Raw genomic sequence first — 18,598 nt, 5'->3', positions numbered from 1 at the left:
TCTCGATATATACTTTATCCTTCATTTCTTTCACTACTCCATCACCTCCTTCTCCCTCCGTCTGCCTCCCTGTTTGTCCAGGCTGCCTCTGTGCCTGTAATGGAAACAGGATGTGCTCCTCCAAAATGGATCCCACTCACAACAATGAAGATTAGGGGAAGTTCACTACTACCTGGCCAAATTTCCCCTAATAAAACAAATACCAGCTTGGGTCTCTCCTGAAAAGAGTCTAGTAGGCTCCTGAGACTAAACTTGTCAGCAAAGGATAATTAAAAAATAAATAAAATAATTACAAGAAATTTACTACTGATATCTTGAATAATGCAGCTCCAGTGCCACTGTATTATTCAGGAGATGGGAGTACCTCCATCAGTGCTTCATCCTTCACATTGCCTGTATAGGGTGGGAAGTGTATTACACAAATAATTGGAAGTAGGATATACATTAAGAGTGGAGGTTTAATCCAGAGCTGTGACTATAGTTCTGTTTTATACCAAAGCCATTAGTTAGGCATTATCCATACTGCAGTTTGCAAGGAAATAACTAACGACTAATTAAGAAATGGAGTTGGTGACATTTACTGAAAGCCTATATTTGGCCAGTTCAGCATCATAGGAATAAGACAAGGTTTATTGAGGCAAAAAGCCTGTCCAAGCCATCTAATATGTTAAAGAGGGCACAAGATAGCAGAGAAGATTTTTACACTGATTTACTTGAAAGTTGTAATAGTCCATTGGAAAGAAATGGATTGTGTATACATTAGGGTCATAGATATCAGTCCAGAAATCAAGGTTCAGCTTCAAGGTAAACTCAAGAAAAACCATTGGAAACAAAAATTCTGCTATGACAGGCAAACAAGAGAGCCACCAGATCTGCAGGATGAAGAAAATGTTAGAATACAACAAGGTGCTTTGTGGCAACCTGCATTTGTGTTCAGCAAGCATAATTCGTCAAAATCTCTTGTGGTTTATTCATCAAATGGAAGAGTTTTTATTAGAAACAGGAAGTATTTACTGAAGATGAGTAAGACATTTCCTTCAGAAGTAATGTTAACAGCTGATTTAACTGGCATTAATGGATCTAGAAACAAAGATGCAGAGCTGTCCCCAAATATTCAATGTTTATCTAGTTTTGCAGTGACTATGTCAACAATTAGTAAATGTACTAGATCAGGAAGACTGAGTAAACTTTAAATACATCATACAGACTAATAGTAATCTTCAGATACTGTTTGCTTTATGATATGTTTCTAGCAGTGCTTTCATGGAAAAAAATCTAATTCAATTTCATGAACAATCTTGACTGCTCAAATTCACTTCTACCTGTCTTTAAATTTTCAGATCTACTGGGATGCTTCTTGGTTTAAGTTTGAGAAGGTGGCTCCATTATACTGCACCTGCAAAATGTGTCCACAGCTTCTTTCCCCTTAACCATCTCAGAGAGACCCTTCTACCATGTTTTTGTAGAAAGAAAAAGGTTCCTCATTGTTTGTTAATGAATGACCCAGGTACCATCTGTGCTGCTACATTAATTAGCCTGGCCAGTGACTCTGGAATGTAAATCCAGTATAAGAGGGTCGGGTCTATATCACATCATGGAATCACAATTAAGCAAACATCTCTTCCGCGAATACCTATTCAGTGAACATACTATTCATCGAATTAACTTTTCAAAACAGAGAAGCTCCCTGGCAATTAACTGGTTGGGAATAACAGGAAATATTCAACAGTCACCAAAAATCCCAGCAGAAACACAGCAGAGGTGCAGATGCAGTATAAATGCTTTCCTTTCAGTGTGTAATAAAATTCTAATAGTAAATAATACCTCAGGTGGAACAATATTAGCAACAATCCAAGTTGTAAACATCACAGACCAGTAATTGAAGAATAAAAGCGTAGTTTATTATAAAACAGGGTTAGCACTTTCGCTGTAAAGCTTCATCAGACCATAATTACAAACACTGAACTAACATTTAAATACTGACTACCAAGTACAGTTGTGCCTTTTTCACCAATGAGATTCAAACATGTCACAAGTTGCTAAGCTACTGTATACACAGCAAAAAAATTCAGCTGCAAATAAATAAAACACTTATAAAAGTAAAACAAAAAAGACATGTAAAAATCACATTTCCAGCCTTGTCCTTTTCAGGCATAACACAAATTACAAAGCTACTGCATACACAGCAAGAAACTTCAGTTATAAATAAATAAAACACTTATGAAAACAAAACAGAAGAAAATACATTTAAAAATCACAATTTCAGCCTTCTTCTTTTTAAAACATGTTTCATAGCTACATATTTACTGAGTCCATGTCCCAAGTGTGATCTTAACTTAAAAATCCATCTGAGTTCAACAAATTTTGTATTATTAACCTTGCCCCTTTTCTGGGACTATCTTTAATAGTCTCCATAACTAAAAATGTAAAACTATGTGACTGTCCATGTTCTAACAACTGAGGTTTTCTGCTGTGTATACAGTAGCTTGGCAACTTGTGACATGTTTGAATCTCATTGGTGAAAAAAGGTCCAATTTTACTTAGTAGTCAGTATTTAAATGTCAGTTCAGTGTTTGTAATTATGGTGTGATGAAGCTTTACAGTGAAAGCGGTAACCCTGTTTTATAATAAACTATGCTTTTGTCCTTCGATTATTGGTATGTGATATTTACAGCTTGGACTGCTGATAATCTTGTTCCACCTCAGGTATTATTTGCTATTGCCATTTTATGATACATACTGAAAGGAAAGCATTTATACTGCTTTGACACCTCTGTTGTGTTTCTGCTGGGATTTTTGGTGACCGTTGAACTAACTTTTCAGCAAAAGCTTTCCTAGGACAAACTGATGGTAGTCCGTCCTAACGACCATAAACAAAACTGTAAATCATAACACCCATTCCCCCACACACCATCGACTAAATATACCAACTTCGAGATTGCACTACATTGGGAAAAAGGGCAAATTTCAGATGGTGGCCAACCATCAGTTTGCCCTAAGAAACTTTTCACTGAAAACTTAGTTTGATGTATAGTATGCTCGCTGAATAGGTGTTCGCAGAAGAGGCATTCACTTAATTGTGATTCGATGATGTGATATAGACCCAAGAGAGTCATACTGTAGTCTACAATCTTGCAGTCTACATAGATCTGCAAATATGGAATTCAATACATTTTTAGGAGCAGTAGGAGTTTCAAGATGTGACCTCCAGTGCTAGCTATCCACATTCTGATAGCCAAGTTAAGAGGGCTGTACCAACTGTCAAAAATCACATGAAGAAACCATGGAGCTATAACAGTGGTTGTTACATTGATATTTACTTAGCTATATTGGAATGAAGGAATGCTTTATTGCAAGGGGAAGATATTTCACCAGCTTAATTGATGATGGTCATATATTAAAGAATAGAATTCATCATTTGCTTTCTTGTTATGGGAAAGAGTAGTGGAAGTTAGGTTAAGAAGGGAGGTGATGATTAGTGATCAGCAGTATGGTTTCATGCCAGGAAAGAGCACTACACATGCGATGTTTGCTCTGAGAGTGTTGATGGAGAAGTACAGAGAAGGTCAGAAGGAGTTGCATTGTGTCTTTGTGGATTTAGAGAAAGCATATGACAGGGTGCCTAGAGAGGAGTTGTGGTATTGTATGAGGAAGTCGGGAGTGTCAGAGAAGTATGTAAGAGTGGTACAGGATATGTACGAGGGTAGTGTGACAGCGGTGAGGTCTGCGGTGGGAGTGACAGATGCATTTAAGGTGGAGGTGGGATTACATCAAGGATCAGCTCTGAGTCCTTTCTTATTTGCAATGGTGATGGACAGGTTGACAGACGAGATCAGACAGGAGTCCCCGTGGACTATGATGTTTGCAGATGACATTGTGATCTGTAGTGAGAGTAGGGAACAGGTGGAGGAGACCCTGGAGAGGTGGAGATATGCTCTAGAGAGAAGAGGAATGAAGGTCAGCAGGACTAAGACAGAATATATGCGTGTGAATGAGAGGGAGGATAGAGGAATGGTGAGGATGCAGAGTAGAGGTGGCGAAGGTGAATGAGTTTAAGTATTTGGGATCAACAGTTCAGAGTAATGGTGAGTGTGGAAGAGAGGTGAAGAAGAGAGTACAGACAGGATGGAGTGGGTGGAGAAGAGTGTCAGGAGTGATTTGTGACAGACGAGTACCAGTAGGAGTGAAAGGGAAGGTCTGGTTATATGGTTCTATATGTATTTTGCTCCATTCACATGATACTGATAAATTATTCATGAATTTGTGGTTTTCATTGGATTATTTGAATGGGTTTGTCTATATATATTCATTGTTCAATTGTTTAATTGTTATAACAGATGTCTGATGAAGTCTGAAGTTCAGACGAAAAACGCTTTGTTTCAGTTGGCGTTTAACGCTTTTTATTTTACTATTAATTCTTCATTAAACGCTTGTGATAACATCTGGGCTGGCCGGTGTCTTGAACTCCTCAATACAGTGCTTTTGTGTGTTTATTGGTGATTATTTGCACTGGTTCTTCCATTTTTATTGGATTATTGATATCGAATATGGAAGGCGAGGAGAGCTTTTCCCCGGTACACCAGGAAATTCGTGAGTCGAAGGGGAGCGAGCTTGGTACACTTATTGGTCAGCTTAGTCAGCTGATAACAGTTTTGACTCCACTGTGCGGGTCGTTGACGCAAAGTAGTGGTAATGCCACTATTCCTGGAAACCAGGAAGCGTTTGCTTCTCGGCAAGGTGGTGGAAATGGCAATGTAAATCTGCTTCAGCGAGCGCACTCGAGCCCTAAAGAGTCTTTAAGCGCTGGGACTTGCAGAATGATGAATACAGCTCGAAGTTCAACAAATGGTGAGGGAACCAAGCTGGGAATGCCAAATGACTTACAAGCGATGGGTGAGACCGAGCGCTCACCAGAGCAAGGTGACTGTATTTTTCAAAGACTACCTCTCAATGACTGGTTAATTCAAAAAGTTGAACTGCGGAATTATGTTAAGAAAAACGAAGGATATGTGTATAGTTATGCAGATAATCTAAATAGATTGAATGATTTACTGTTTAAATACAAAGTATTGAATATAGAGAATATTTATCTTAGGGAATGTTTGCGCGTTAAAATTGTACCTAAAGGTTTAAGGGTACACAAGTTCCCTAATAATGTTAAAGAAGGGACACGCTTTTATGAATCTTTAATCAAAATGTTTGACAATTGGGGCTTTGACCTTCTTATGGCTATGGTCCAAAATAATGAGGAAGAAATGGAGCAAATATTGAAACATATTGACACTGTTAATGAAAAAATTATTAATGATTTGTTATTCACAGTGGATGAAGAAAAGAAGAAATACTTTGAAATGAGGGGAAATATTGATATGAAATGTCAAAAAATTTTAGAAAAAAAGAATAGGAAAATAGATAGAGATGTTTTTGAATATGAAAACAATTTTCATTATCCTAAACCTAGGTCAACTTTTAATCATTATAGGGAATCTACTTATTTTTGTAAACAAGTGGATAGTAGAGTCAATTATGATGAAAATAGAAGTAATTCAGTTAACTTGGACCCTTTAGAATATCCTCCTCTTCGGAGGTCCGAAAGAATCAGGAACCAGAGGGAGGGTAACTTCCAACAGAATGTATGGAGGGGGAGAGGCAGGAGATTTTAATGGAAAATTCCTGTGCACCTGACAGCCCCACCCCCTGTGATAATCCAGGAATTTAAAATTTTGTTAACATAAATACTGTGGTTTGTATCAATGATGATTATCAAAATTTTAAGATTTTTCATTATACAGATTTAAATATTAACAACACACATTTTAGCCTTTTTTCTAAAGGATTAAATTTTGTACCTAAGACTAGGTGCGATATTAGTAAATTGATAATAGATTTGAAAATGTTTTTAAGAAAAATTAATTTGAACCTAATTTGCTGTGGGACATTTGATTGTGGTACTCATGAATTATTGAAAAGGACGAGTGTTTGGAACCCCCCTATTCATGCTCAACTTAAGAATTTAGAGAACATTATAGAGGGGGTGTTTAGAAAAGCAGTCAAGAATAATAGAATTGTTTCTAACCTTACATCTACTGAATATAAACTTCTTCAAGATTTAAGGGGGAATGTAAACTTAAGAGTAATGAAACCCGATAAAGGTGGAGGAATTGTTCTAATGAATAATATTGATTATGAAGCTAAGATGTTACAAATGTTATTGGATGAGACTAAATATGCCAACCTTTCCAGGAATGAGATAAATATAGGTTACAAGAGAATATATAGTATGCTATATGATTTATTTTTGGAAGGATTTATAGACAAAGAACTTTTTGAATTTTCACATGTAAATAGCCCTAAGATTCCGGGCATATTTGGCATTCCTAAAGTTCACAAAGATCTAAATGATCCACCCTTACGTCCTATTGTGGCCGCTGAAGGTTCAGTCATTTCTCCTTTAGCCAGATATATTGATGTAAAATTAAAACCATTAATGATGAGAGGTACACCTTTTTTAAAGGATTCTTGGGATTTCCTTTATAATGTCAAAAATTACATGTTTAATAATGATTTAATTTTTTTAACTATAGATGTGGTGGATCTTTTTGGTTCTATTCCACACACTATAGGACTTGAATGGTTTGAAGAGGCTATTAGATATTCGGGGGGAGAAAATGACAATGAGATATATTTATGTAATGTATTAATGGAAATTGTGTTGAAATATAATTATATTTACTTCCAAGGCGAATATTTTCAACAAACTAATGGGGTGGCGATGGGCGCAAGATGCACACCCATCTTCGCAAATTTAGTTTTAAATACCTGGGAAGCAAAATTCATTCATAATAGTATATATAAAGATTGTTGGTGCCTTTATAAAAGGTTCTTGGATGATATAGTCATTTTTTGGAAGTCAGTTATGAAAGATTGAATGGATTTATAAATTACATTAATAACACTACAGATTTTTTTAAATTTACCCATGTGATTAGCCCCGAAGAAATTAACTATTTAGACATTCAATTGACAAAAGGAAAAGATTGTTTCAAGTCTAGGGTATTCAGAAAAAATACTTTCTCCAATAGTTGTTTACATTTTAGTAGTGCTCACCCCTTTCACCAGAAAAAGAGTATTGTGAAGGGACAATTTGTCAGGATCTCTAGGATGACATCAGATGATTTCGATTTCACTGAAGAATGTAAATTTTTGACTCAGATGTTTGTTGAAGGGGGGTATCCTTTAGATTTTTGTTCTAAAATTTATGAAGATGTGGCTAAAGGAAGGGCAGATAGATTTCAACCTATTTTAGTTAAAGAGCCTACAAGTTTCAGTATGGTAGAACTCAATGAAAGAATAGGTTCGGAAATCAAGAATGACAACATGAAATTTAATAATGCCTTTATATTAGATTATAGTGGTGATGCAAGAATAATTCAGGATATTTTTCAAAAAGAGTGGGACAAGTTTGCCCGAATCACAGATCTTAGCTGTAAAGGGATTGAACCACCCAAGATTATTTTTAGAGGATGGAATTTGAAGGACTGTTTATCAACAAATTACAGGTCAAAGAAAAAAGGAAATAAGATGCCTGGAACTTTCTCTTGCCAAATGTGTTCTCAATGCACTTCAATGGCAAATGTTCACCAGATTTATCTTGAATCTAGGTGTAGAAAATTAGTCAGTAGGACCTTTAGCACCTGTGATTCTTTTGGGGTGATATACATTGCTATATGTGAGATCTGCCCCAGTTTTTATATAGGGAAAACAGAGAGAAAAATGAGGAGAAGGGTATACGAACACTTAAATGATATTAAAAACAAAAAAATGACTAATGCTTTGTACAGACACACTATTCTTTGCCCATTAGCTAAATATAAGTTTTTTGTGTTTGAAGAAGTGGAAGTAGACGAAAGGGGTGGTCCATGGGAAACTAGGACTGAATATAGAGAATTATATTGGCAAGTAGTTTTAGAAGCCAATAGATTCCCAGGACTTAACGATTATATTTCCCTTGCACCTGTCCTCAAAATGAGAGCTGCTAGGTTATAAATGATGTTTCATGTATTTTTGAGGGTCATTTTACATCTAATTACAATTTTTAATTTACAATACATTATATTTATGAGCAGCATTAATTGAACATTTTTATGAGATACATTTTATGTTATTTATTGTACTTGGAATTTTATATACAAGTTTAATGAATTATACCAAAGAAAATTCCATATTTTAGTGTTCTGGATTTTCAGATGTGATTTGTACTTTTCTGACAGACCACTAGAGGGGGTGTTGTACCAGTTTTTTGTACATAGGTGTATAGTTTTAACCGAGTTACTATTCAGAATTTCTTAATTTTTATACATTTTATACATTTTACACATTTTTAACATTACATAACTACACATTCAAACATATTTATAAACATATTTATTAATATATTCATTATTTTCATATTGGAATATTTATTTCCTATGTATTTTAACACAATATGGTTCTATATGTATTTTGCTCCATTCACATGATACTGATAAATTATTCATGAATTTGTGGTTTTCATTGGATTATTTGAATGGGTTTGTCTATATATATTAATTGTTCAATTGTTTAATTGTTATAACCGATGTCTGACGAAGTCTGAAGTTCAGACGAAAAACGCTTTGTTTCAGTTGGCGTTTAACGCTTTTTATTTTACTATTAATTCTTCAATAAACGCTTGTGATAACATCTGGGCTGGCCGGTGTCTTGAACTCCTCAATACAGTGCTTTTGTGTGTTTATAAAACTTAGGTAATTACTATAGGAAAATTAAAACATAATTTTGTTCTTTTTTTTCAGATTCCTTTGACTTGTACAGTCCAACAGAAGTGAAGCCACAGCTGCCTGAACCAAGGGAATTGCCAAGTTATGTCAACACGCAGACCATAGATGTACAGAATTTGGTAGCTCTTCAAGATATCACAAATGCAGTCAGCCCGAAACTACAGTCCACCAAGGAGAGTCCTAGAAAAGACATCTTTGACATGAGTATGTCCCCTATGAACATGCTGTCCTTTGCGATTGTTTGAATATGTTTTAGTGTAACAATTACTCTGCATTGGTGACCATACCACTTAGTTCTGCAGTACACTGACTCCAAAACATATCATTTTAACATACTGTTTGTCAAAATTTGAATGGCAGAACCAATAGAAAACTGACTTATGTAGCCTTCGTAAAATGTGAAGCTTCAGGATGACTACTGACAAATTTCAATTTTCAAAGGCAGCAAGAAAGCTGCATTCATATATGTACATACATAAGATTCAGACAAACAGGCAGATATACCTGACTATCATCCATACTGCTCAACTGTCCAGATTTTCACAGAATGTCCCAATTCTTTTTCCTCATATTTTTGTTCTGTTTCTCATAAAATGTGGGATTTTCTATATTTTTGTGGCAAATCAGTGAGGATTGAATTCACTAAATAATGACAATCCTTTCAGTTTCAAACTTCATACCCTTCAGAAAATGCATGGTAACACAAGACCTTTAACTCTAGCAACTTTCTAAGTCTAAGAGCAATATTTAAAAATTGTCCTTATTTTGGGGGCTTTGTCCCCCCATTATTTTTGGCTTTGTCCAGATTTTTTGTACTAAGAGGTTGAAAGCTATGCTAGCATATTTTTTTTTCTGTCCACAAACTGGTAATTCCAAAAAACCATAAGACTTTACTTCATTATATACACAGATCATATTTCCTCTCAATCTATATCAGCCCACTAGTAGAGAAATATTAGTGGAATTTTGTCATCTCTGAGCAGTAAGAAGTGAGACCACCATTGCAAACTTTGTAAACAGAGATAAGATCCCCTCTAATTCTACAGTAGGCTGAGATGTCTAAATCTACGGCAGCAGTTTTGATTTTGTAAAATATATATTTTTTGCCATTCAGTCTTCCTGGTAAAGCATTGCTGGTTATTCTTTTTCTTGTGACATGCTTTCTTTTGTGCAGTGGACAAACATTAACTTCACACTGCAGCCTACCCCTAGTTATGTACACAATGAAAGGCAACAACCAACTGCAACTCAACAAAATGCAGATACTACATAGTGTGACATGTTCTGCATACCTGTGCTTGCATACCTTATACTGAGGTTCTGAAATATTGGGATTGGTATAAAGCAATGCTACGAGTCCAGCAGCCAATACGGAGGTGTGCAGAAGGGCTTCCCATACAAAATAAAAACAAACAAAAAAACCCCACTTTATCTATATTCATGAAATTTTCAGTGCCTGGTTGTCATTTGCCAAATTGCCACTGGCAAGCTGTGTTTCATCAGAAGTATTTGTGGTCACTAGATATGAATCCTTGTAAAACCTTTCTGTTTGAACAGGCAAAGCAGGATATAGAGCCTACTGTGTGGCATACTTTGGTGCATATATAATATATATGATTGTCAGTTTGCTAAACTGTGATACCCAATGTCTTTTAAGCATTTACTTGTTCAGAGATAGAAAGTTAGAAAGTTTGTATGCTAGCTTGTTTGCAATTTAGCTGAAGAAATGCTCCTATTTTTTGGTAGGACAGCTGACAGACACCTATCTCAGGTCTAAGTGCAAATTCTGAGTTTTTGGCATCAAAATAGTGTCATTGAGAGATGTGTTTTTGTCAAGTTTTTTAGCATTTGAGTATTTCATATAAAACAGAGTAGCAGGCAGGGAGAAATCTTGCTTGTACAGATTAAACAGAACGACCATGTACAAATGCTTGTCGAACCCCTAGGTTAAGGCTGCTCTCAGGAGAAAGTACCAATCAAGCGGATCGAGTTTTTCATGGAGGTGATAAGAAATCCCATGCATGAAAGCCAGTGTAATATTGAAATGCTGTAATGTCCCCAGCATTTTATCAAAAAAGAGACAACCGATGGCACATGTGAAATCCAAATAGGTGGTGTCCACTTGGTAGCCATGTTCTACCATAGACATGATAGTACCTATGAAATAAAGATCAAGTGTCTATTCATTTACTTTTTGGATGTTTAGCTTTTTATATGTTATTCAGCCACTCCCCTGAAGTACTTTCCCTAAATTTATCTGCACAGTAAATTATGCTTTTACAGTTTATGGCATCTTGTGGGTTTTTTCACCTTTTTAAATAAAGAATGAATAAAGCCTTCTGTCAATCTTAAAGTATTTAATTTTCATTTAGATGAGCACTGAAAATGGTAAGAAGTGGATCTGCAGTTTAAGATTTTAGTTCTTTTAGATCCTATTTTTGATATATGTAAATGTAGGTGATAATGGACACTCACAGGTAGAGAAAACTAAATTAGATCAAACCCTTAGAGTTCATATTGCACCATAAATTAAATGCTAAGTTATTGAAAGCTAAAACATAAAATAAAATCTAACAGCTAAGAGCCCTCAAATATTTCTCTTTTGATTTGTCAAGCACCCTTTTTGCCTTAATTACTTAATGTTTAGATAATTATAATTCTCCTAAGGTCAATTCAAAGTTTAACAAGGAATGCAATAAGTGTAGGCCAGCTAGGTGACAGGAGGCAAGGTACTCATTTGTTTATAGTTCATGCACATAGAAGAATATTTAAAGGTAAAAAGTGGTTTCTCGGATGATTCAGTGTCACATAGATGGTGTGACTAATTTGCATGTTCTTGTAATCTAATGAGACTAGAAATGAGCTTGGACTGCCAGGATACTATGTGGCAAAACTGCTTTCAGCCAATGGATGTCTGATTTTCTTTGCCAGAAGGAGAGAGACTCAGAACAATGTGTGACTGTAGTGAAGGCATAGTCCAGGATGGCCCTTGTAGTATAGGGAAGCTGTGATAGAGAAGCACGGACACACATTCAAGGTCCCTACTTTCACTTGTACTAACCTACTGAATATCGGGTGGACTTCATTAGGCACTTCCCAAAGATAAATATCACTTGCTGCTTGCTGAAAAGCTCTTTCATCCAAGATGATGGGGATCATCACATCTGGACTAGTCACAATTTCAGTACACAGTAGCAAAGGAGCAAGATTACTCAAACCATCCTCTGATCCTATTGGATCATGTCAGCAAAGGATGTTATTGACATCTTCTGACTACTGTCCTTATTCTGTTAGCCTTTGTTTATTCATATCCATTCTTTCTCTATTAATCCTTGAATACCTCACACCTCCTTGTCATAGGATCATAGGAAGTTAGTAGGCTAATGGCCGTGAGGTCCTTATAAGTCTAGCCAAGAGTTTAGCCCATTTTTAGACAAGTCAGCACCCAAAACACCTGAAAAGCATGGACACAAGTGGAGTCCCAGGGTTGTATTTTTTTGTTTCCCATCCAGTTATCCACGTTGTGCTTGAAAAGGGATAATGAGGTACTCTGCTTGATGTGGAGAGGGAGTCTATTCCACAGATGGGGGTAGTCTCTGGGACACAAATCTGTCCCGCCAAAAAGTCCTATTGATGTCACAGACCAGGCTGAGTTTGCGCATGCAGTTTACTCGAGTGGAGCTTGATTTGCGGACATGCAGCATTCCCATCAAGGCAGGGTCTGAGATTGCTTTGTATGCCAGGCAGAGGTCATCTCTGAGGAGTCTGTATGAAACTGAGTAGAGGGAGAGGGCTTTTAGCCTATCTGTGTAGGGTAGATGTTTGAGGCCCTGGATTCTTCTGGTGAGGAACCTCATTCCCTCCAGCAGAGCTCTTTTGAGTGTATACCTTTAACTCCTAGTGGGTGTGGCCTCAGCCTTTAAAAAATGAATTTATCACCTTACAGTTCTAACAAATACTTATTAACAGAGGTCATATATCAATGCAATTGTGTTTGCAATCATATATGCTTCAAGATAAAATATTCTGATACCTTGTGTGCAGCATGGTTTTTGATTTATTAATGCAAATATGAAGAGGCAATATTTGACGCCTAGAGGAGCAGTAGGAGGTAACTGCAGGAACACCTGTAGACGTCACTCAGCTGTAATGACTTAATAATGGATCTTATAAGGGAAGAATACATGGATGTTATGACCACCTTGTCCCTGGATGAGATACCCTTACTTATGAGGTGGGCCATGTAGAAAGCTTTCCATACAACAGAAGCAACATGGTGGTCAAAAGTCAGGTTGCTATCAACCTGGGTGCCCAAATTCCTCATGACTGATTGCATGCTTAGGACATTGTTATTAATGTGATAATATGTGGGGATATCACTCTTCCCAAAGGGGATGATGATGCATTTTTTGACATTCAGCTTGAGGCCTTGTTTCTAGCACCAGTCATTTGTTTGGGTGAGACCCTCTTGGAGGGCGTCCACATCACTTGGGGTATTGATGACTGCACCCAGCTTGAGGTCATCTGCAAACTTGATCAGCCATAACCCACTGGTTTTGGCTTGTACCTCAGAGAAGTATATCGCGAATAACAGAGGCCCCATGACTGATCCCTGGGGTACACTGCTTGTTACAGGTCTACTGCTTGAGGTGGCTTTCCCTATTTTGATTAAGTGGGTTCTATCAGTGAGCCAGTTTACCACCCATCTGGTAACATATGGATTGATGATTAGTTGAGATAGTTTATCTATTATGTCCGAGTGGGGAATAGTGTTGAAGGGTTTGGCCAGGTCAAGGTAGGCGGTATGCACTGTCTTCCCCTTTTCCATGGCTTTGGTGACTGTCTCAGAGAAGTCAATCAGATTTAACAGACATGACCTCCCCTCAACAAAGCCAAACTGTGTGGGTTTGAGTGTTTGGAGGGTGCCAATGTCCCTGTTAGTGAGGGCCATGATAATCCATTACATGGCCTTGCAGATCAGGCTAGTTAGGCTGATGGGTCTATAATTTCCTGGATCAGTGGATGCCCCACCTTTGTGTAAAGGGATGACAGTGGCTGTCCTCCACTCGGCTGGGACAAAGCCAGTATTTAGGCTTTGATTGAATAAGGTGCCTAATGGTGCTGCAAGTTCATGCCTGAGTTTATGTAGGATGCAGCCTGGGATGTTATTGGGTCCCATGGAGGCTGTATTTTTTGCCTTTGAGAGGGGAGTGATGACCTGTTCCCTAGAGATAAGGGGAGGGGGGCAAGTACTAAGGATGTCCTGATTTAATGATGGGGGGTAGAGGGGTGACGTTTTTGCTGAATCTGTCAGCCAGTAGGCTGGCTATATCTGCAGCATTTGTGTATGTGGTGTCCTTGGCCACCAGTTCTGAACAGATCTGGATGCGTCCTTTGAGACTGCGGACATATGTGAAGAAGGCTTTATGATTGTTTCTAGTAGATGTTGCCAATTTGGACGTGAAGTTGGCTTTAGAGGATTTTAGTTCTGTTCTTCAGTTTTCTTTAACCATTGTCTTTGGTATATCTGCAGTGCATTTTCTGTTTTGGGAATTCTTTATCATGGATGAAAAGAATTGTTTCCTCCAGCAGCCTTTTTATTCCATTTATCAGCTGAATTTCTGCTTTCATTTCTCTTTGAGTCCGTAGCCATAAATAACTTTCTCATTTGTCCTGTATTCTTTATTATTATTATTAGTTTATTACCTTTTGATCCTATACCTTCAGAACACCTGGCTAATCTAACCTGTGAAACATACTAAATGATGAAAAGCAAAGGGATTTCTGTTATGTCCTGGTTGATTTTTTTTTTCATTATCAGTGTCAATACTACTCCAGGTCTCTCCTAAAAAGAACTGCACATCCATTTGAAACCTGCTCATATCTTTCATCTTCTTACAGCAAGAAATCTGGACAAAGCAACAAATAATGGGGGGGGGGGCACTAAATATTGCTCCTACAAACTTAGAAAGTTGACAAAATAATAGGTTTGCATTAGCATGAATTTTCTGAAGGATATGAAGTCTGAAACTGAATTGTCTGCCATTATTTTCTGGCTTCAGTCATCAATGATTTGTCAGTGATTTGCCAGAAAACTACAATTTTATGAGAAATATATCAAAAATATGAGGCAAAAATCTGGACAGTTTAGAGGCACGAACCTACTCAGTTTGCAAAGGGTAATAATAAAGGATAGGTAAATGAATGACAAAATAAAATACATATGTAGATCAACAGCTGGATAGATAGAAAATATCTAAACATTGTACTACTATCATTTCATGCACACACTGTCAAACACTTAAACTCTGTTTGATTCCATATTTGTTTTATAGTAGAACTTTGATTATAATACAGTTGCCATTTTGATTTTAAATTCTGAAATACAAATTCCAGTGAGTCACTATAATGTATCTTCCTGAAATTAAGGGGCTAGCAAGAAAAGAGTGAGCATAATGATAGCATTATAAAATTCTCTAATTTGATAGAATTTTGAAATAAGATATAAAGCCTAAAAGATAAATTTTCAATATATTATAGTCAATAATCTACAGTGGTGCAAGGGTGCCAGAACCACATGGTGAAGAGGGTGAGCACTCCCCCCACCCACACACACACACTTTGAATAAACTCATGAACTGTGCCCTCACTGGAGTCCTGGGTTAGTTTTTTTTTTAGGCATGCTGTGTCTGTGTCACAAAAGGGACATCAGACTCTTTTTGTCTAAGAAAGAGTGTGTGTGTGTGTGTGTGTGTGTGTGTGTGTGTGTGTGTGTGTGTGTGTGTGTGAGTGTGTGTGTGTGTGTGTGTGTGTGTGTGTGTGTGTGTGTGTGTGTGTGTGTGTGTGTGTGTATGTGTATGCATGCCCGGTTGCCTGTCAGTGTTTGTGAGAGTGTGTATGCGGGTGTTCGCAAGTGAGTGTGTATATGTGAGTGCCCATGAGTGCATGGGTATAGGTTCATAGGTTCATAGTTAGGTACTAGGCTATTGGCCCTAGGGCCTATATAAGCCTAGTCAAAAAGGTACCGTGGCTTTCGCCACCCAAGAAAATTATTTTCCTGTGCCCCTGTCGAGTAGAGCCACAGAAGTGATCCCCAGGGTGAATTTCCTATCTCCCATCCAGTCATCAAGATTTTTCTTGAAGAGTGCTAATGAGGAGCTTTGTTTGATATAGATAGGTAGTTTGTTCCAGAGTATGGGAAATCTCTGGGACAGGAATCTATCCCTCCAGCATGTTCTGTTTATTGTTGTGACAAGGTTTAGGTCCCTAGAGGGTGTAGCTCGGAGGGATTGGGATTTCTTTAACTAGAGCATGTCCAACAGCTCTGGGTTTGACATAGGTTTGTATGTTAGGCAGAGATCGCCTCTGAGTAGGTGATATGCGATGGAGTAAAGCTGAAGTTTTTTGAGACAGTCTGCGTAGGGCATCTGTTTGAGGCTGGTAATCCTCTTTGTGAGGTATTTCTGTGGCCTTTCCAATTGTTGTATATGTCCTGTCAGGTACATACCAAAAGGGGTGCTGTATTCTATAATAGGTCTAATGAGTGACGAGTAGAGGGGAACAATAACCTATTTTTTCCTGGTTGAGAAACCTTTTGTGATGAGGTGTGCCACGTAGAAGGATTTCCTGACTACTGTGGCAATGTGATTATCAAAGGAGAGACTACTGTCCACCTGTGTCCCAAGGTCTCTTATCATACTTTCAGTGTTAAGTAGACTACCACCTATGTGGTAGTTCATGGGTACAGAGTTTTTACCAAAAGGGATGACAATGCACTTTTTGGCATTGAGCTTGAGGCCATGGCTTTGACACCAGGCATCTGTCTCAGTGAGGCCCTTTTGTAGGATGTCCACATCGTTAGGAGTTTCGATTATGGCTCCTAGTTTGCAGGCATCTGTGAACTTCATTAGCCAAAGACCTTCTTTGTTAGCCTGTACTTCAGAGAAGTAGATATCAAACAGGAGAGGACCCAGGACTGAACCCTATGTTACTCCACTTGTCACTGGTCTGAAGTCGGATTTGGCATCTGCCACTTTCACAGTGTGGGTTCTATCAGTGAGCCAGTTGGCAACCCATCTTGTGACATAGGGATTTATACCTAGTTTAGTGAGTTTATCTATAATTCCAGAGTGGGGGGATGGTGTCAAAAGCCTTGGCAAGATGTAGACAGACTGTGTGAACCACCTTAACCTCATCTACGGCTTTGGTGACCGCTTCAAAGAAGTCTATCAGGTTTAGGAGACATGATCTGCCTTTTACAAACTCAAACTGGGTGGGGTCCAGAGTCTGGAGATTACCAATGTCATTGTTTATAAGTTCCATGATGATATGTTCCATAGCCTTGCAGACCAGGCTCATCAGGCTAATGGGGCTGTAGTTCCCAGGGTCCATGGTGGCTCAACCTTTGTGGAGTGGGATGACCGTGGCTGTGCGCCATTCAGTGGGCACAAAGCCTGAGGTAAGGCTATGATTGAACATAGTACATAGGTGGGGTGCCAGTTTGTTCTGTAGTTTTTTTAGAACGCAGCCTGTGATGTTGTCAGGTCCCATGGATGCTGTGTTCTTGGCTTTGGAGAGTGTGGTTTTTACCTGTACAGCCATGATTACAGGAACTTTGCATTCTTCCGGTATAGAGATGGGCCCTTTAGGGGGGTGAGAGGGTGGTAAAGTTAGCACTGAACTTATCTGCCAGGATGTTGGCAATATCAGTTGGTTCTGTATATTTAGTGCCATTGTGCTGTAACTCAGAGCAGATCTGAGTGTTGCCATTGAAATTCTTGACATAGCTATAGAATGCTTTGTGGTCGTCTTTAGAATCAGTGGTGATTTTGTTTTCGTAACTAGCTTTGGAGGATTTTATGAGGGATCTCAGCTTCTTACTGAGGCTGACCAGGGAGTTCCTCCAATCATGGGATTTTACTCTTTTTTGCAACAGTTTCTTTCTTCTGTTGTAGAGTTTGTTTATGGCAGGGGACCACCAGATTGGCTTCCTTTTTTTGGAGGATAGCATCTATGTTCTGTTAGGCATTGCACGATCCTTGCACTCGTGTAAGTGCTAATAAAGTGCATTTGTGTGGGATTCAGCAGTCGTACCTCTATTTTTCTGTCTGCATGGGTGTCGTGAATTTTGCCACTTCTGTCTTAAGAAGCGTGAAGTTGGGTTTGGAGAAATTTTTTACAGTGGTTTCCCTAATGGGGGGTGGGGGCGGGATGTGGATGTCTAGGGTGAATAGCTTCTGGTAGGATCTGACCAACAAGAAATTGACCTCTTGTGTGGAATACCGGTTGCCCATGTTGGTAATGACCAGGTCTAGGATATTGCCGCCCCTGGTGGGGGTGTGGATAAGTTGATCCAAGGCGTTGGAATTTATGAATTCCAGAAAACGTTGAGCAAAACATTTGGTACATCAGTAGATTTCCCAGTTAATGGTGGGGTAGTTGAAATTGCCCATTATTAGGGTGTTAGGTTGTACCCTAATATTTTCCAGTGTATCAAGAAATGAGGAGTGGGAATCCTGGGGCATGGTGGGGGATCTGTAGCAAGCTACAATTTGGATTGCGGTCTTTCCCAGAGTTAGTTGCACTTGGATAATCTTGGATGCATTATGCTGAGCAACTAGCCTGGAGGTGTGGATATCCTTAATAAATATGGACATGCCTCCACCTTTAGTGTTTCGGTCCAGGTTAGGTGGCCAAAGGTGTGGTATGACTTATAGCCTGGTAATGCAGGGGTGCTGTCTGGAGCCTTGAACCAGGTCTCTGTCACTGCACAGATTTTAAAT

General features: G+C 38.3%; 1 protein-coding gene across 1 annotated transcript in view; it reads left to right on the top strand.

Moving 5' to 3' along the window:
- Positions 1–18,598, top strand: part of SHC3 (SHC adaptor protein 3) — a 583,606-nt gene that overhangs the window by 506,663 nt on the left and 58,345 nt on the right. Inside the window, exon 10 of the mRNA XM_044064309.1 lies at positions 8,832–9,020. Within this exon, the coding sequence (XP_043920244.1) occupies positions 8,832–9,020 (189 nt within the window). The remainder of the gene's footprint in view (positions 1–8,831; positions 9,021–18,598) is intronic.

Source organism: Protopterus annectens, chromosome 2.part2 (genome assembly GCF_019279795.1).
Source record: "Protopterus annectens isolate FY-2018-M chromosome 2.part2, PAN1.0, whole genome shotgun sequence".
In the NCBI taxonomy this organism is placed as follows: domain Eukaryota; kingdom Metazoa; phylum Chordata; order Ceratodontiformes; family Protopteridae; genus Protopterus; species Protopterus annectens.
The sequence above is the reverse complement of the archived record's forward strand: the minus strand, read 5'-3'. Positions and strand labels throughout refer to the sequence as shown.